The sequence below is a fragment of the Toxorhynchites rutilus genome, chromosome 1 (assembly GCF_029784135.1).
Source record: "Toxorhynchites rutilus septentrionalis strain SRP chromosome 1, ASM2978413v1, whole genome shotgun sequence".
In the NCBI taxonomy this organism is placed as follows: domain Eukaryota; kingdom Metazoa; phylum Arthropoda; class Insecta; order Diptera; family Culicidae; genus Toxorhynchites; species Toxorhynchites rutilus.
In genome coordinates, this window is record NC_073744.1 from 194,463,173 (window position 1) to 194,480,259 (window position 17,087).

Consider the following 17,087-nt stretch of genomic DNA (forward strand, 5'->3'; position numbering starts at 1 on the left):
GCTGTCAATTTTTTTCTGCTGACTCATGGGTTACTAAGATTGATGCTATATGGGTAGTTTCGTCAGTGCGTTTGAAGGTAAACCCATGAAAAATCGGCAATTTTTGTCCATTTTTTTAATGCAAACGTTAGAATACCCCTTTAACTTCATCTGTCGCTCAATTACATTTTTTTCTTGAAGTTCAAAAATCGAATTTTGCAGTTTATTATTCAATATGCAATCAGATCGTTACATCTGGTTTTTTTTTCTTTGATGGTTCGAAGATTTTAATTTGTTAATTGAAAAAAAAAGTTTCATTGTGCTGTCGGAGTAGTCAGCCCGGAAACATTTTCAGAGTTTTCAGAGTTTCCCTCCATTGCACGTTGTTTTCGAGCTGATGCAACGTAACGGATGGCAACGGATGCTATATAGAACAGCGTGATAACGGATGCTCCCGAGAATAACCCCACGATGCCCCCTAGAGAGACTGTAACGACAAATGAGCCCGGGATTAATTGAAATGTGCGTTATACCCACTGAAAAGATCCAACTCGGTCCTCGCGGTGTTTCTCACAAACCTGCTGTCGGGTAGGGACAGCATTCTGATCGTAACCTGGTTCTCTTCGTTGTCCACTTCACTGATTGTAGGAGATATCTTTATTGTTATTACGAACGATAACAAAAATTTATTCTCACCTCTCGGAACTATAAATCACGAAAAACTCTGGCTCGACACAAGACGACAGACAGTTGCACTGCTTTCTTTGCTTGGCTATTACCGCTGAGAATAAACAAAGAACAATGTTTTGTAAACCCTTAAAGTATCGTTTTAGAAAAAAAAAATATATTAACCTGAATTTTCTGTTAAACATGTAAGCCCTTTGAAGCTGCATATCTTTACTGGTTTGAAGCCTATGGATCCGGGAGAGCTATTATTAACAAATTTTGTGTCAGAACATAATAAATGATTCAGATCTTGCCATTTTTCGGTCTCGGCATCAAATGGTGGGTGCAATTGCAGTATTTCAATTGAGTTTTCATGAAGCATTCAACCGCACAGGACGAGAAACTATAACTACTGTAAAGGTGAAAAACTGAAATTGAACGCGCACAAACGTTAAGTCGGACCAAAATTGCACATTCGTGCTGCTGGCGCACTTACACTCATCCGGATTCTCCCAGGGAAACCTACAATATCTACGATTGATGGGAATATCTTGCACATTTCCAGTGTTTTCCATCTCGATAACCTTGATTATGATTTCCTTGTTCATCCCCCAGAGCACAGTTTCCTTGAGAGCCCGATCCACATACGCATACGGAACGGCATAGCTATCGTGCAGATATATTTGTATATCCTCGTTCACCTTGAATCGCAGCTCCCCCGGACCGGTGTATCGGTTGTTAATCAATCTAAATGCCGCCTTCTGCAAACTGTTCTGCGAGTTAATGCTGTAACACAGTCCAAATTCGGTCTCGAGTGGGAGGAACAACCGGCAGCAATCGAACGGTTCATTCTGCCAGTAGCAGTTGGAAATGAGAGTGGCGCAATCGGACCGGTAGCGTTCCACAACGGTGGAAAAATTTCTCGGACAGTCCAGATGTCCATTAGTGCAATCCTCACATGAATAACATGTCCCACTGTAGAACGCTATATCGCTAATAACATTGTCAAGCTTATAGTCACGATCTTCGCCAATCTCACTGTGAAATGGAAAAGGGATTTGTTATTTACGCGGGGGAATAAACACATGGAACGGGAAAAAAGTTTTTTAAAGGTTTTAAATTTACTTAGAATGTCCTTTTCAGTAGCGCTATCAATCATAAAGTTACACAAAACAGCTAAGTGGTTTCGCCCTTTTGGGCACGGCTCCAATGTTACTCACTTCTCAAGCATATCGGCCATCGACTCATCGTTCAATATCTGACAAAGGCTTACCGATGGGAATGTCGTGTTCCAGTGCAAACTACAAGAGAACAAGCGCTGAGAGTGTTTCACTCAGGATTTAACGTAACTATTATACAGACTAGGCAGTGTCGATTGAGAAAGTGAACGGATGGTAGAGGTAATTCATCAACAATTTTTGTGAAGAGTTCACCATCATATACAGGAACACAGCGGCGATTGCTGCCCAAAATAATCTGCGGAGTTAGTGTTGTATGGAAATAGTTTCTATGCGAGATTTGAATCACCTTTTAAGATACTTCCTGAACTTTCCCGAAACGAACATGCTTTCGAACTGACAAACATACTGCTTTCGAGTTCATATTCTAAATTGTTTGTTCCCAATGTGGGAGAACAATAGAGGTGATAAAAAGCTGTGATAAGCTAATTGATCCATTAGAGTAGAAATGATTTCGATGGCTTCAAACAATGGAAATGTTAAAAGCATGAACTGATGCCCCTCCATGATTTGGATCCAATATAAGCGTTCTAAGCAAGAAAGCTAAGTTACTTCTCCGTTCATCTTTCGTTCCTTTTCAACTCTCCCTGACATTCGATCGCAATGTACAATTTGAAGGCTTTTGCAAGTAAATAAATTGAAAATACATATGATAGCTCACTTTTCTATTTAAAAAATCGCTACCCTTTCCATTTCATGGTTCCACCAATACATCCGTGTATACATGGAAAAAAATAAAAATAGCGATGCTGCTGTGGCCGTGTTTCGCGATTTTTATTGCGATTATGCGACTTTACGCCTGTTATGTTTTCTGCGAAACTGTGTCTACAATAGATGATGATGATCGCAAACTAGAAGAATAAGGATTGAACGCAAAAAAATTGTGTTATTCATTCATTTCATGAGCAGAAATTTATATTCAACATTTAACTCAATTACATTAAAAGTGTATATAATCGAAGTAGGCATGTGTTATCACAATCATATTTGTTTACATCATGAGGTCACAGAAAAAAGCGTGACATGAATCAATCCGGCATAATCGCGATCAAGATGGTAGAGTTAACAGGTGGCTCGTAATTTACACTATTCAGAAAAGACGTATGAGGAACGGCAAGACGAAAAGTTTGGATTTGTTTATGTTATTACTTACGTTGGTATGGTTACATTTGATTTCGTCGAAGGTATTTGAAGCAGTATAATAAATAAACAGTTGTCGTTGAAAATAGTAACCTAGTAACCTTTATGCATATGCTTCCGCCAGCTGACTCGGCTAATGTGATATGATTTATTCAAGGAATGCTTTGATCGTGGTACCACCACTGGGGCATAATTGGCAGCTTTGTTTTTTGTGCTGGTTCATAACGGCAATCAACCGTGCCGGCGAAACTGTAGTCAATGTTTAGTGTTGTTTGGATACCATCTATGTAAATAAGTTCAAACTTACGGAATACGTCCGAACGGCGATTCTGACATTACGTTTTACCTTCCACTTCACTTACCTTGATCGCAATGAAAATCCCGGACTAGGTGCTCGGGTTGAATTATCCCAAATACAGGACGCTGCATGATGTTCTGAAACGGTTTGAAGTACCGGTAACCTAACAAAGGCAACCTATTCAAACGTACATTCGAAAGTGTTGTCATCGAGAGAGGTGGCTGAAATTCATAATCCTATGTCCAAAAGGCAACAAAGTGAACCGGTTTAGAGAAGTTTTACGAGAAATTGTCACAAGTTGTACAAAATGCGGTTGCATTCTTACGATGAAACATACTACAATTTGCCCGATAACTACAAAACAATAGATAAAATGTTGAAAGATTGCTTTCCTCGTTTGGGAAGTAATCTGTAACGTTTGCATTGAAAAAAGGACAAAAATTGCTGATTTTTCATGGGTTTACCTTCACACGGACTAACGAAACTACCCATGCAGCATCAATCATAGCAACCCCTGAGTCAGCAAAAAGAAATTGATAGGTCTATCAGTCGAACTCTAATCGTGATGACGAAAACAGTGAAGCTACTCCGTTCAAAGAAGCATCGAAAGAAATCCCGGTTCCGGACGGCCGAAGCTCCAAAGGATGCTGAAGAGGAAGATCGAGAGGAAAGCGACTAGATCGCTGCGTGCGCTTGGCCGGAAGGTTGGGAGCTCCGAAGTGAGGTTTATTTCACAAACCAAGTTCCCCAAGAAGGTGCTGCTGTGGTTGATAATCAGCGAGAAGGGGATGTCAAAGCCGGTCGTCTTTAGCTCCGGACTGGCCTTGAACGGAAAAGTTTATAGTACGAAATGCCTACTGGAAGTTGCGTCGCGTTCATCAAGAAATATCATAAGGGCGAAGACGCGGTGTTCTGGTCGGATCTGGCGTCGGCCCACTACTCGAAAAGATGGTTAGAGAAGATGGAGTGGCTGAATAACGATATGGTTCCCAAGTCGGCGAATCCGCCCAACGTCCCCCTCGGCTGCGTCTCATCGAGAATTTTAGGGCAAACCTAAAGGGAAAGATCTACTCCAACAATTTTGTCTGAGAAGGAATTGATAAATAAAACGTAGATTTTTTTGCAAGTAAGCTAATAAAATTACCTTCCATGGGAAATTTATCAAACTGAATTATATGTCTTAGTTTTTTTTTCTATCCTATCCTATCCTATCCTATCCTATCCTATCCTATCCTATCCTATCCTATCCTATCCTATCCTATCCTATCCTATCCTATCCTATCCTATCCTATCCTATCCTATCCTATCCTATCCTATCCTATCCTATCCTATCCTATCCTATCCTATCCTATCCTATCCTATCCTATCCTATCCTATCCTATCCTATCCTATCCTATCCTATCCTATCCTATCCTATCCTATCCTATCCTATCCTATCCTATCCTATCCTATCCTATTTGTAATTTTGTTTAGTGCAATACACTAAATTCAGACCTCTACTGTCAACAAATGGCCGTCTGAAGCCAGCGATTGACCAGAACCATCCAGGCCAACAGAGGAGGCGTTGTGTTCCATCAGGACAACGCAAGGCCACACAATTCCGAGAGTTTGATTGGGATGTTTTAATGCATCCACCATGTAGTCCGGACCTGGCACCAAGCGATGCTAAAATCAGTCCCACCTTTTTCTCGCATTTCAAAATTTCCAGAGTGATAAGAAATTGGGATCAAGAGAAGATTGTAAAACTCTATTGATAGAGTTTTTCGCCAATAAGGACCAAGACTTCTATGATAGAGACATCACGAAGCTAACTTTAGAATGACAACAAATTTTACAACAAAACGGTGTATATTTGACCCAAATCGGACAATCCGAAGCATATTAAAAATAGTTTTGAATTTCACCCACAAATAATGGATAACTTTTTCCTCAAGAAGTGTATTTCAATTCATGCGCCATTTTGGGAGATATTCAGGGTGGTTCTTATTTAGAAAAGTTGAACAGTGTGTATAACTTCAGCTGTATTTTAATTAACCTGTCAGTTCAACCACTAGCAGAAAAAAGCTCACAATTACGCTAGAAGGTCGATGACTGTCATTGGCAATCGGAGTTGAAATTTAGCATTTGACTATGTGACTACCCGTCGTATACATCCGGAAAACACAGTAAACCCCGAATTGATTCTCAATCCTCATTTCACGCTCCTGTATTAGCATATTGATTGCTGAATTTATTTATTTGATGTTTCCCCTCCCATATCCCAGCCAGCTACATGGTGTCGGTACAAGTATCGTACAATCGAAACAGAATAATTGTAATCGATTTGGTTATTCTTGACAATGGGGGTAGCGATATTGGGGTAGAGGCCGAAAAAAACCTTGAATCAATTCAACCCGAGTATTTCCGCTATGTTGATTAGGAATGACATGTTGATGCGTACATCTCAGGACGTTCCGGGATTAAATGATTATTAGCTGTGGAAGTTAATGTGATCATACACATTACATCATACATGAACGACATTGAGGATGAGGATGGATGTATTCTGAGATATAACTGATTTGTGCAAGAAGAGATGTTTTACGTAACGGAATGTTTTCAAGACTGCGGTCTGCTCTCATAATGAGCAATGAGCATCTCTTTCTTTGCACACGTTTCAAAATACACTGATTTCCCATTCCTCGCTACTCAATTTCATTCATAAATGGAACTTCCAATGTGATCTACGAAAAAATGCGCCTGCGCCCTAAGGAGACACTGTGAAAAATAGCAATGCAAAGCTTGGCATAACATGTTTGGAAATTCAAGCTATGAAAAGCGGTCAGGGGTAATGTACCGAAATAAAATGTACCTTTGGGTGTTTAAGAGACATAGAACTTAAAATTGAAGTAATACTCCGATAAATGCTATTAATTGTCATGAAAGACACCTTTTTTCCTTTCTTTCGCTATGTTATCTCACAGATTCCCATTCTTCGATACTGCTTTGCAAAGATTTCTTAATTTACGAAAACGAAAACAAAAACGAAAACGAAAACGAAAACGAAAACGAAAACGAAAACGAAAACGAAAACGAAAACGAAAACGAAAACGAAAACGAAAACGAAAACGAAAACGAAAACGAAAACGAAAACGAAAACGAAAACGGTCAACGGTCAACGGTCAACGGTCAACGGTCAACGGTCAACGGTCAACGGTCAACGGTCAACGGTCAACGGTCAACGGTCAACGGTCAACGGTCAACGGTCAACGGTCAACGGTCAACGGTCAACGGTCAACGGTCAACGGTCAACGGTCAACGGTCAACGGTCAACGGTCAACGGTCAACGGTCAACGGTCAACGGTCAACGGTCAACGGTCAACGGTCAACGGTCAACGGTCAACGGTCAACGGTCAACGGTCAACGGTCAACGGTCAACGGTCAACGGTCAACGGTCAACGGTCAACGGTCAACGGTCAACGGTCAACGGTCAACGGTCAACGGTCAACGGTCAACGGTCAACGGTCAACGGTCAACGGTCAACGGTCAACGGTCAACGGTCAACGGTCAACGGTCAACGGTCAACGGTCAACGGTCAACGGTCAACGGTCAACGGTCAACGGTCAACGGTCAACGGTCAACGGTCAACGGTCAACGGTCAACGGTCAACGGTCAACGGTCAACGGTCAACGGTCAACGGTCAACGGTCAACGGTCAACGGTCAACGGTCAACGGTCAACGGTCAACGGTCAACGGTCAACGGTCAACGGTCAACGGTCAACGGTCAACGGTCAAGAAAGTTTTGAAGGCCCCGAGAAGAGCCAATGATTTGCGTAGTTTCATAGAAGCAGCTGGAAATGGTTGATTAATAATTCATTCTAGCGCTCGCGAGAACAATATACAAGCTTGCCAGATGCCAACAAGAAGATTAAAATCAACTCTCTTATAGCTATTAAGATGATATCACATACTATCATTTATTCTATAAAAAGGCTAAACTTAAAAATGGGATGTTGGGAAACTGTAGACTGACCCGTTGAATTCAGATTGAAAATTGTGCCTCGCCGATTTAGTAGCATTGCTCATTTTAGACTGCCTGGGAGAGCACAAAAATGCACAAAACTAATGGCTTGGCTGGGTAATAAAGTGAAAAGTGCCCCAAACCAAATCACCAGCTATGGAAAATATTGTTTAGGGTACCAAATAAAAAAATTTCGACTATTTTTTTTTGAACCCCTATGAGGTTTACCATAGAATCTATGGTGAGAAACGTGCTTTTTTGCGCGTCATTCTCAATAGATTCGAGAAAAAAAATAGAAAAAAATGGGTAGGTTATATCTATGATATAACGCAAGGTTGACGTGGGACTACCTTAGCTTTGCAATCATTAGTTTGTATTGATTAAATTTTTGATTGAATGAAACAATTTCCGAATTCAATTGAATTCAATATATTTGCTTTGTGAGTAAAAAGATTGTATAATGCCATGTAAAGTCAATTCATGCAATAGATTATGTTCTTCGTTACAAGTAAATTTAATGACGGTCATTTTACGTTTGGTATGATGACATCTTGGTGTTGATGTCTATGTTAGGCAAACACATTTCAGTCAGAACAAAAATGACCCCGATTTGCATGTATTTGCAACGCCGATTTCTCCAGACACCTCGGTTTAGCAGTCTTTATTAGGCAAACACATTTCAGTCGGAACAAAAATACCCCTGACCTGCATAAATATGCAATGCCAATTTCCTCAGACACCTTGGATCTGAAGTCTGTGTTAGGCGGCTCCCACACAGGAGCAATAAACAACTAGCAGATGGCAACATGCAATAAGCAATATTATCGCCAATGCATTTTTCCATTTAATTTTTGTTGATCTCGCACACCGACGCAATACGATATCGCTGTCGCCTTTACAGAGCAACACATGTCGCTAGCAACACGGTGTGTCGGTTGAAGAGCAACTTATCGCCCATATTTTGACAAGTTTCGTACATTAAGCCGATTGTTTGCATAATGTCAGGGGTTTTTATTGCTCTGGTATGCGAAGAACAACAAAATATGTGGCCTGTTGTATATTGCGTATTGCAGTTTGCTAGTTGCTTATTGCTGCGGTGTGCGAGCCGCCTTAGGGAAACACATTTCAATCGGAACAAAAATACCCCCGACTTTCATGTATTTGCAATGCTGATTTCTCTAACGCTGCTTGGTTTTGAAGTCTGTGTTAGGGAACACATTTCGGTGCGAACAAATATCCCCATACTTTCATGTGTTTGCAATGCCGATTTTCCTGAGACTGCTATGTTATGATGGCTGTGTTGGGGAAACCGTAAATCGGACCAATCAAAACGAGGTAGTTAGGGCGTTTAGATAACGCTCAACATTTTACAGTTATTCGATTGTTTATCTAATAAAAAATAACATTTTATTAATTGCGATAGAAGCGTAGAAATATTCCGTATCAATTGATGCAAACATCTTTCCGATCCAGTAAGAAATGTTCGAGTTATAAGCATTCGGAATCTTGCATTTTTTCCTGCATGTTCTATGTTTAGGTTTTCATTTTACCCCCCATATACTCCGGTTAGACGTAGTCCCACGTCAAAAAATACTGAAAGTTCATGGTGTATTGATAAATATTATTAAAAAAATTCATCAAAATTTTTTTTTGGATTTAGAGATTTACTACTACTATAGTTCGCATTTAAATGTTTTCCTACGCTTCTAGGTATAGATGTGATTTTTTTCAGAATTTTATCAGTATTGCGTGGTACAAAAAAAAAATATTTTCAAATTTCGATTTTTTAGTTTATATTCAAACATGTTCGCATGTGGTTTTTGATATTTGTGTTTTATTTTCAGAAAATTTCGAGGGGCTGCGCAACACGAAAATGTCTAATAAATAAAACAAAAGATATTTCATTTCCATTTTTTTATTTCATTTTTCAATATTATTAATTTTCCTGAAACTCATAATTTTATTACATTCATGTGTTTGGTATGGAAAATATTGGATAGGGTACCAAAATTAGGTAATTTTCTGAATCCCCATATGGTTCACTATAAAAGCTATAGTGAATTTTTTTTCCTTTTTTCATATTCTCATTAGGTTAGGAAATGAAAATTTGAGAAAATAATCAAAATGCGTGTATCACAATAAATTGTAAAAAGAATCTATGGAAAATCACATTTTAAAAATTAAAGTAACTTTTTTGGTATTTAGAAATTTAGGATTTTATTTTTCTTTTTAGATCCATTGACACATAATTTCCTTTGGCGTCGTGCACAAATTACGTAACGCTAAAAAACCGGGTCGAAATTTTTAATTTTAGTTTTGTACTGCTTTGAAATCTGTTCGTACGTGTTTTTTATATTTATGTTTTTTAACAATGCTTGAAGGACTGAACGTAGTGATTTTTTTTATTTATATGAAATTGATAATTATATCTATTGTATTGTATTGTATTTTGCCTATTTGTAGAATAATCCAATTTTGCATAAAAAACAAAATTGCGAAATGCTACCTGTTCGCGCGCAACCGTTATGATTTTCGGATATCTCACAGACAAAACAGATATTTAAATTTGAACACAGAACTTAACGCGAATACATATATTTTACCGATTTCCGACCGTATCTTTCTGTCTATTATTCTGTTCTCTGTCCTATCCTGTTCACAATCAGCTGTTCTATATTCTATTGCAATCAGCTGTTCTCTCACATAAGAATAGAGCGATCAAAGCAATATCTGGAAAAGCTCTACTCTCCCGAGAGAAATGATCCCTCTTTGTATGTTGTGTGAAACAGACCAAGCGTTGTTGTGTTAGTAAAGAAACACACAATATCGCTGGGACGTTGTGGATTACGTTTGGGATGTTCAAATCATTCCGGCACGAACACTACCAAAATTTGAATTTTGGATGATAATGTTATTTGACGGTATGTCATGATACATCATAGATACACTTTGAGTATCTTTTTTTCTTTTTTTTTCATTTCCAAGCTATTGAGAATGGCGTGAAAGTAAGAAAAACTACGTTTTTAACCAAAGCTAATATAGTGAAACCTATATGGATTCAGAAAAATTACCTTATTTTTTCAATTTGGTACCCTATACAGTAAAACCTGTTTTTGCGCGGTTTTTTTTGTGTGATTTTTTTTGTGCGATTTTTTTCGTGCGATTTTCTGTTCTTGTGCGGTTTTTTTTGTGCGATTTTTTTTATGCGGTGTATTAAAAGAAGCATATTTGACGAAGTTATCTTTCATTTAGTTTTTTCGATGGTTTATATGCATTTCAGCGCGAAAAAAGCATATTTGCGTCTCATTTATCCACTACTGAAATCATTCCCCTCCTCTTATCAAATGCTCTAAGTTTTTCTAAGCACAAAACCGCCACGCGCAACCGAAAAAGCAAAGTGTCCCATTGCAAAGCAGGGAAACAAAAGGAAATTGAACGGTGAATGGCGTGGGTTTGAGTTATTTTCTTGGGGGAAACTTTTTTATGCGGTCCCTATCTACCGCTCAAAAAATTTTTTTTTTTTTCAAAATGTGTACCGAACATGATTTTTTAAAGCTGCTGGTGAAGTTTTGCACGTTTTTTTTATGCGACTTTTTTGTGCGGTCCCTATCCCCCGCACAAAAAAAAAAGTTTGCCTGTACAATGTTTTTAATTGCGCTTGTGATTTGGTTTGAAGCTGAGGCACGAATACAATACAATAATAGATTTTAAGAAAATAAAAAAATTGGACTAAAAAAATGTAAAAAAAAATTGATATTTTTGTACCGCGCAGTTCTCGAAATTTTTTGAAAAAGATGCACAAATATCAGAAAACGCACACATTAAATATAAATTGAACCAGTACTGAGTCTGGTGAATCGAAATTTGGAAATATATTTTTTGTATCGTGAAACACTGAAAAAAATCACACATATCTAGAAAAGGCGTAGGAACAAAGGGCCTGGCCGGGTAAGGGAGTAAAAGTGCCCCCAAACCAAATCCCTAGCTGTATGGCAAATATTGTATAGGATATTAAATAAGAAATTTTGGCGGTTTATTTGAACCCCTATGTAGTTTGACGTAGGATCTATAGTGAAAAACGTACTTTTTCGTTTATTTCACGCCATCCTCGAAAGATTCGAGATAAAAATTTGAAAAAAATACTGAATGTGCATCTTACTACGGTGTATTAAGAAAAATTATCAAAAAAAATTTCATCAATAATTTTAGTACTAAAAAAAATTTTGAAATTTTGAAAACAAATTTTTTGGGATTTAGAGACTCAGTACTACTCTAATTCACATTTAAATGTCGTATCTTAAATGTTTCTACGGCTTTTCTAGATATGTGTGATTTTTTTCAGATTTTTTTCAGTGTTGCGCGGCGCCAAAAAAAATTTTTTTTTATTTATATTTCCAAATAGTCTGGCTGGGTAAGGGAGTAAAAAGTCCCCCAAACCAAATCACCAGCTGTATGGAAAATATTGTATAGGGTACTAAATAAAACATTTTGGCAGTAGAACCATATATTTGAGTCCTTATATGGTACACCATATGATCTATGGTTAAAAAGGCACCTTTTCGGTTTTTTCATGTCATTCTCAATAGCTTTGAGACAAAAATATAAAAAAAAAACTGATAGTACATCTTACTTAGGGGGGTCTCCGTAGCCACATTGGTTGCGCGTTCGCTTAGTAAGCGATCGATCGTGAGTTCAAAACTCAGGGCCTCCATTGACCATCTTTGTGTTGTTACAGAAAAACTACGTCCACGCAACAATCATCAGCGATGGAGATCGATCCACGGTCGAAATAAGATCGATTCATCCATACAACTGCTCTGCTCTGCAGAAATATCGGGCTGCTGTTCTATAAATAACTCAACAATGGATCAACGACTGTCTCCGCTGTCCAGTCTTAACTGTGGATAATGGAAGAACAGATAGAAAACTCTTTCGCCTAAATGGCTACTGTGTAAATATGTACCATTTGCAATGGTATAGAAGGGAATACTCTAACGCCGAAAAATGGCAACTGTGTAATGTGCTAATTATAGATATGATAAATATGTGACATGTACACGATTCAAATTCGGCTCTGTTACAGCTAAAATGCTAATGAGCCTAAAATAAACAAAAGGGATAAAAAAAAAATCTTACTTAGGTGTATCGATCAATTTTTTTCAAACAATTTTTTCATCAGAAAATCAAACACTAAACAAAATTTTAAATTATTTTTTATCTTTATTTTAAATTAAATTTTAATTTTTCTTTATTTTGACATTCAGTACTGCTCTAGTTTGTATTCAAATTTCTTCCTACGTCTATTTTAGGTATATGTGATTTTTTTCAGAATTTCTAGAGTGTTTTTCGCGGTACAAAAAAAAATATATATATTTGCAGGCATTTCGAAATTTTGAAATTTTTTCTTGTATTTTTTTCTTGAATTTTCAAGAGGATTGTGCGAAAAAAAAATGTTTTTTTGGCCTTTGGGCATTTTTAATTTATTTTGAATTTAGAAACCCATAACTGCTCTAATATTTTTTAAATTTTGTTTTACATATGTCTAAATTTTGTCGGTATATTTAGAGCATTGCGCTGTACAACTTTTTTTCTCGTATCATAAAATACATGAGATTATCGTTACATTGGATTTAGATGGTTTACCAAATTCATAGAAGTCAGCAGTACGATAGAGCTCTGTGAGAAAAAAATAAAGTCCTTGTGGAAAGATCATTCGGATTAATGAGAAGAACAAAAATCCGATTTGTTTTTTTAAATTTTAATCTTACTATTGAAAACCACAAATACAATAAAATAATAGATTTCAAGAAAATAAAAAATTATGCAGACGCCACATGTAGAAACAAGACACATACGAACGCATTTAAATAAAAATTTGAGCAGATGTGGGTCTCAAAATTATATTTTTTTTTCAAAATTTCGAAATGCCAGAAAATCTATAACATTTTTTTGTACTGTGTATTTTTTTTTTATTATTATTAGATGAAAAAATAGATTGAAGATATTTATCAATCTAGAAAAACCGTAGGAGCACATTTAAATATGAATTGGAGTAGTACTGAATGCTCCCGTGCTCCCGTGGCCGAGTGGTTAGCGTCATGACTAACATGCCGGGTGTTCGGGTTCGATTCCCGTTCTGGTCGGGGGAGTTTTTCGTCAAAGAAATTTCCTCCGACTTGCACTGTGATCACGCGTATTCTAGAGCTTGCCACTCAGAATGCATTCAAGGCGTGTTATTTGGCATAGAAATCTCAACTAAGTACTCATAAAAATGACGCAAGTAATACTACGTTGAGACGGCGAAGTTCCTCTAGGAACGTTAGTGCCATTGAAGAAGAAGAAGTAGTACTGAATCTCTAAATCCCAAATAAAAAAAAAAATTAGGATTTCTATTTTTTTAGTACTAAAATTTTTGATGAAATTTTTTTTTTATATTTTTTCTTGATACACCGTAGTAAGATGCACATTCAGTATTTTTTTCAAATTTTTATCTCGAATCTTTTGAAGGAAGGTCTTGTATTATAGAGACTTTAAACTTTTGCAGTTCATTCGTCTCCAGCCTTGAGAAAGGCCCGTTGAAAACTCTACTCTATTCTACTCCAGCGCTACCACCTCCACCCTCTTGCTTTGAGAAAGGCACTCGATCCCTCGCCGTCCAGCTCGTCCAGCAACGATGCTGTCCAGTCGGTGTCCACACAAAGAATGTGCTGCGAATCTTTTGAGGATGGCGTGAAATAAACGAAAAAGTACGTTTTTCACTATAGATCCTATGTTAAACCACATAGGGGCTCAAATAAACCGCCAAAATTTCTTATTTAATATCCTATACAATATTTGCCATACAGCTGGTGATTTGGTTTGGGGGACTCTTTACTCCCTTACCTAGCCAGACTCTTTGGAAATATAAAAAATATATTTTTTTTGTACCGCGCAACACTGAAAAAAATCTGAAAAAAATCACACATATATAGAAAAGCCGTAGAAACACATTTAAATATGAATTAGAGTAGTACTGAGTCTCTAAATCCCAATATTTTTTTTTTCAAAATTTCAATATTTTTTTTAGTACTAAAATTTTTGATGAAATTTTTTTTTTGATATTTTTTCTTGATACACCGTAGTAAGATGCACTTTCAGTAATTTTTTCAATTTTTTATCTCTAAGCTATTGAGATTGGCGTGCAAATAATTGAAAGTACGTTTTTCACGACAGATTCTATGGGGTTCAATAAAATAGTCAAAATTTCTTATTTGATACCCTATTCAATATTTTCCATAGAGCTGACGATATGAGTTGCATTTTTTATTTCCTTACCAAGCCAGGCTATCTATAAAAAATGCGAGTGCTTCCAATTTCGTTAATTCTATTAATTCAAGGAATTTCAATCTTATAGACAAGTCCGGTTCTACAGGTGTGCAAATCATAAAAATACATTCACAGCAAACATACATTAACTATTTAACTATTTCATAAACACAACAATCAACTGCTGTTGACAAAACAGACATGATTTATAGAGACAATTTTGTTTGGATAGCATTTTCTAAAAATAAAAAAGAAACAAGGTAAACAAGCTCGATGGTTGAACAGTCACAACAATAAACCATCATGATTTAGCGGATATTGTGTTAGAAACAAAAACATATTTAGCTGCTAAGTTCATGCAGTTTTTCAAAGTTTACTCAGCTGGACAATACTTAACGTGCAAATTGTGATAAAACATTCATGTGCTCATCAGGTTCGGTTGACGCGTTTCTCTAGACCGAACATTCGGTATGATTGGAGTGCACACGTACACCACACCAACACAGCTATATAGCCGACTTTATTGAGTGACAAGGACATTTCGTTTGGCTGGTACCCAACCCGGTGGATTCTCTGTTCCAAACGGCACCACGGCATATCACGCTATGGCACCTATCTGTAACATTTTTGTTGAATCGGCATTGCACCACACAACACAATCCGAGTAATGTCCTGGCAGTCCTGGACGCAAACACAAAACGATTATTCTCGAGGGTGAAGAGGCAAATTGTTGCCGCTTTGAAAGCGAGGGTTTATTCCGATCCAAAATCACCTCACTGCTTCTATTAACATCCCTTTTTCCCCACTACATATCATTAATAGACGGGTACACCAAAGAAAAATAATAACGAAATATATTGACGGTGAAAATAAAACTTGGAAAACACTCGGCCCCAAGTTTAGTGTCGGGCGTGGAGCATTCGCGGACGGCTGCTAGGCGCCTTACAACGCGGACAAGATGAAGTGAAGTTGATCAGTACTCTTTGGACAACACAGGATACATGTTGTTTCGTCAAATAAAAGTGAGGGTGATTAAAATGTGATAACTTCATCATAGTCACATTTTCCAATTGATAACGGATATTTTTGCCGCTATCCTGTGGCGACTGCTGACTCTTGTCGAGTGTTAGAATGACTCGTAATGTAATCATGTCATGCTGAATTGATTTGTCACAAAAGTGACATGTTTAAGTGCGAATGGAATATGAATAAATTATGTGCTAACGGCGCTTGGCATCTGTGTAAATACCTAATTTGGAATATATTGGAATTAGCGGGATAATTGGTGCGCAAACAGTGTTAACCAATTGTTGGAATCGTCTGCCTTTTCCACAAGCATAAGTGCTCAGAAAGGGTGTAGTGCTATCCACGGACTGGGAATAAATTATTTATTGTGGAAAAAATATCGCGAATCTCACGGAAAAGTTTGTCTCAAAATGGCATCGAGTACACCAAACATCCCAACAAGTTCTGGCAGTAATTCGTCCCTCACTAATGCACATACTGACGAGCGATTGGTGGTATGTTACCGGATTTTGTATATGGCTAGCCAGCCACTTCTTCCACATGCAGGAAACAGGAAAAACTTGACGATATGAAAGAAAAAACTTCATCGAGCGTTTATGCTAATATAATGCTAACATACTTCCTGTTTCCCTACTACTACCCATCTAGGTCGCAGTACGAATACGTCCCCTAAGTGACGCCAGCGAACCTAAATGCATACAGGTCCTGTCACATCGGACGTTGCTTTTCGACGAGGGAATCCGGAGCAAACCGAAAAAGTACAACTACGATTATGTCTTTGGTGAAAGTTCGACCCAAGTATGTACCGCTGTAGTTACCAATCGATTTTGGTCCGCCGGGTAATTTGACAAACATTACCCGGAGAAGGGGAGAGGATAGAAAATATTTCCAAATTCAAATCTTCATGTTTTAATGATGTACCAAGCGGAACCACTTGTCGTCCGGGAGATTTGAATCGATTTTCGTTTTTTTTTTCGGCCGTTTCTTTCACCTACAGGAAGAGGTGTACAAAACGACAACGGCTCCGCTGGTTCGGGATGTGCTCAACGGATACAATGCCGCTGTGTTTGCCTACGGTGCCACCGGATCGGGTAAAACTCACACCATGCTGGGGCTCAGCCCAAAGCAATCCACAACGCCTAGCGTCGAACCGACAGACACTTCCGTGGGCCTTGGCAAACACTCGCACAATGGACTTATGATCAAAGCGGTTGCTGACATCTTTAAACATATCGAGGAATCGGATACTCCGGCTAACTTTAAGGTAATTGAAGGATTGGGGGAGCACAGCTTTGAATAAATAACATCGTAACCCCGATTTTCGGGCATTAACCGAGTTGTAAGCGGAGAAAGGGGGACACCGAAAAAGAACTACTAATTAGGTGAGGGTATGTAAATGGCACCGGGTGGAAATGTGGGCTAGAAGAGGTTTTTT

The 17,087-nt window shown here is 37.9% G+C and overlaps 2 protein-coding genes across 2 annotated transcripts in view; one reads left to right on the forward strand and one right to left on the reverse strand.

Annotated features, from left to right (window-relative positions):
- Positions 1-293: 293 nt before the first annotated feature.
- Positions 294-2,210, reverse strand: LOC129761672 (pickpocket protein 19-like). Its single transcript, XM_055759404.1, has 9 exons — positions 2,173-2,210; positions 2,008-2,121; positions 1,866-1,946; positions 1,142-1,683; positions 960-1,073; positions 832-891; positions 676-760; positions 517-617; positions 294-466 (listed from the first exon to the last, which is right to left on the reverse strand). The coding sequence occupies exons 1-9, from the start codon at positions 2,208-2,210 to the stop codon at positions 294-296; spliced, it is 1,308 nt and encodes a 435-aa protein (XP_055615379.1).
- Positions 2,211-15,544: 13,334 nt separating this feature from the next.
- LOC129772386 (kinesin-like protein KIF19) overlaps positions 15,545-17,087 on the forward strand; it is a 32,082-nt gene continuing 30,539 nt past the window's right edge. Inside the window, exons 1-3 of the mRNA XM_055776204.1 lie at positions 15,545-16,146; positions 16,301-16,450; positions 16,650-16,916. Of these exons, the coding sequence (XP_055632179.1) occupies positions 16,063-16,146; positions 16,301-16,450; positions 16,650-16,916 (501 nt within the window). The 5' untranslated portion in view covers positions 15,545-16,062. The remainder of the gene's footprint in view (positions 16,147-16,300; positions 16,451-16,649; positions 16,917-17,087) is intronic.

Excerpts from the sequence above, each read along its gene's own strand:
- LOC129761672 (XM_055759404.1), bottom strand. The coding sequence starts at position 2,210 with ATGTTCGTTTCGGGAAAGTTCAGGAAGTATCTTAAAAG. Across the intron at positions 2,122-2,172 it reads TTCAGGAAGTATCTTAAAAG|ATTATTTTGGGCAGCAATCG; the intron begins GTGATTCAAATC and ends CTAACTCCGCAG. Across the intron at positions 467-516 it reads GACCGAGTTGGATCTTTTCA|TCTCTCTAGGGGGCATCGTG; the intron begins GTGGGTATAACG and ends TTGTCGTTACAG.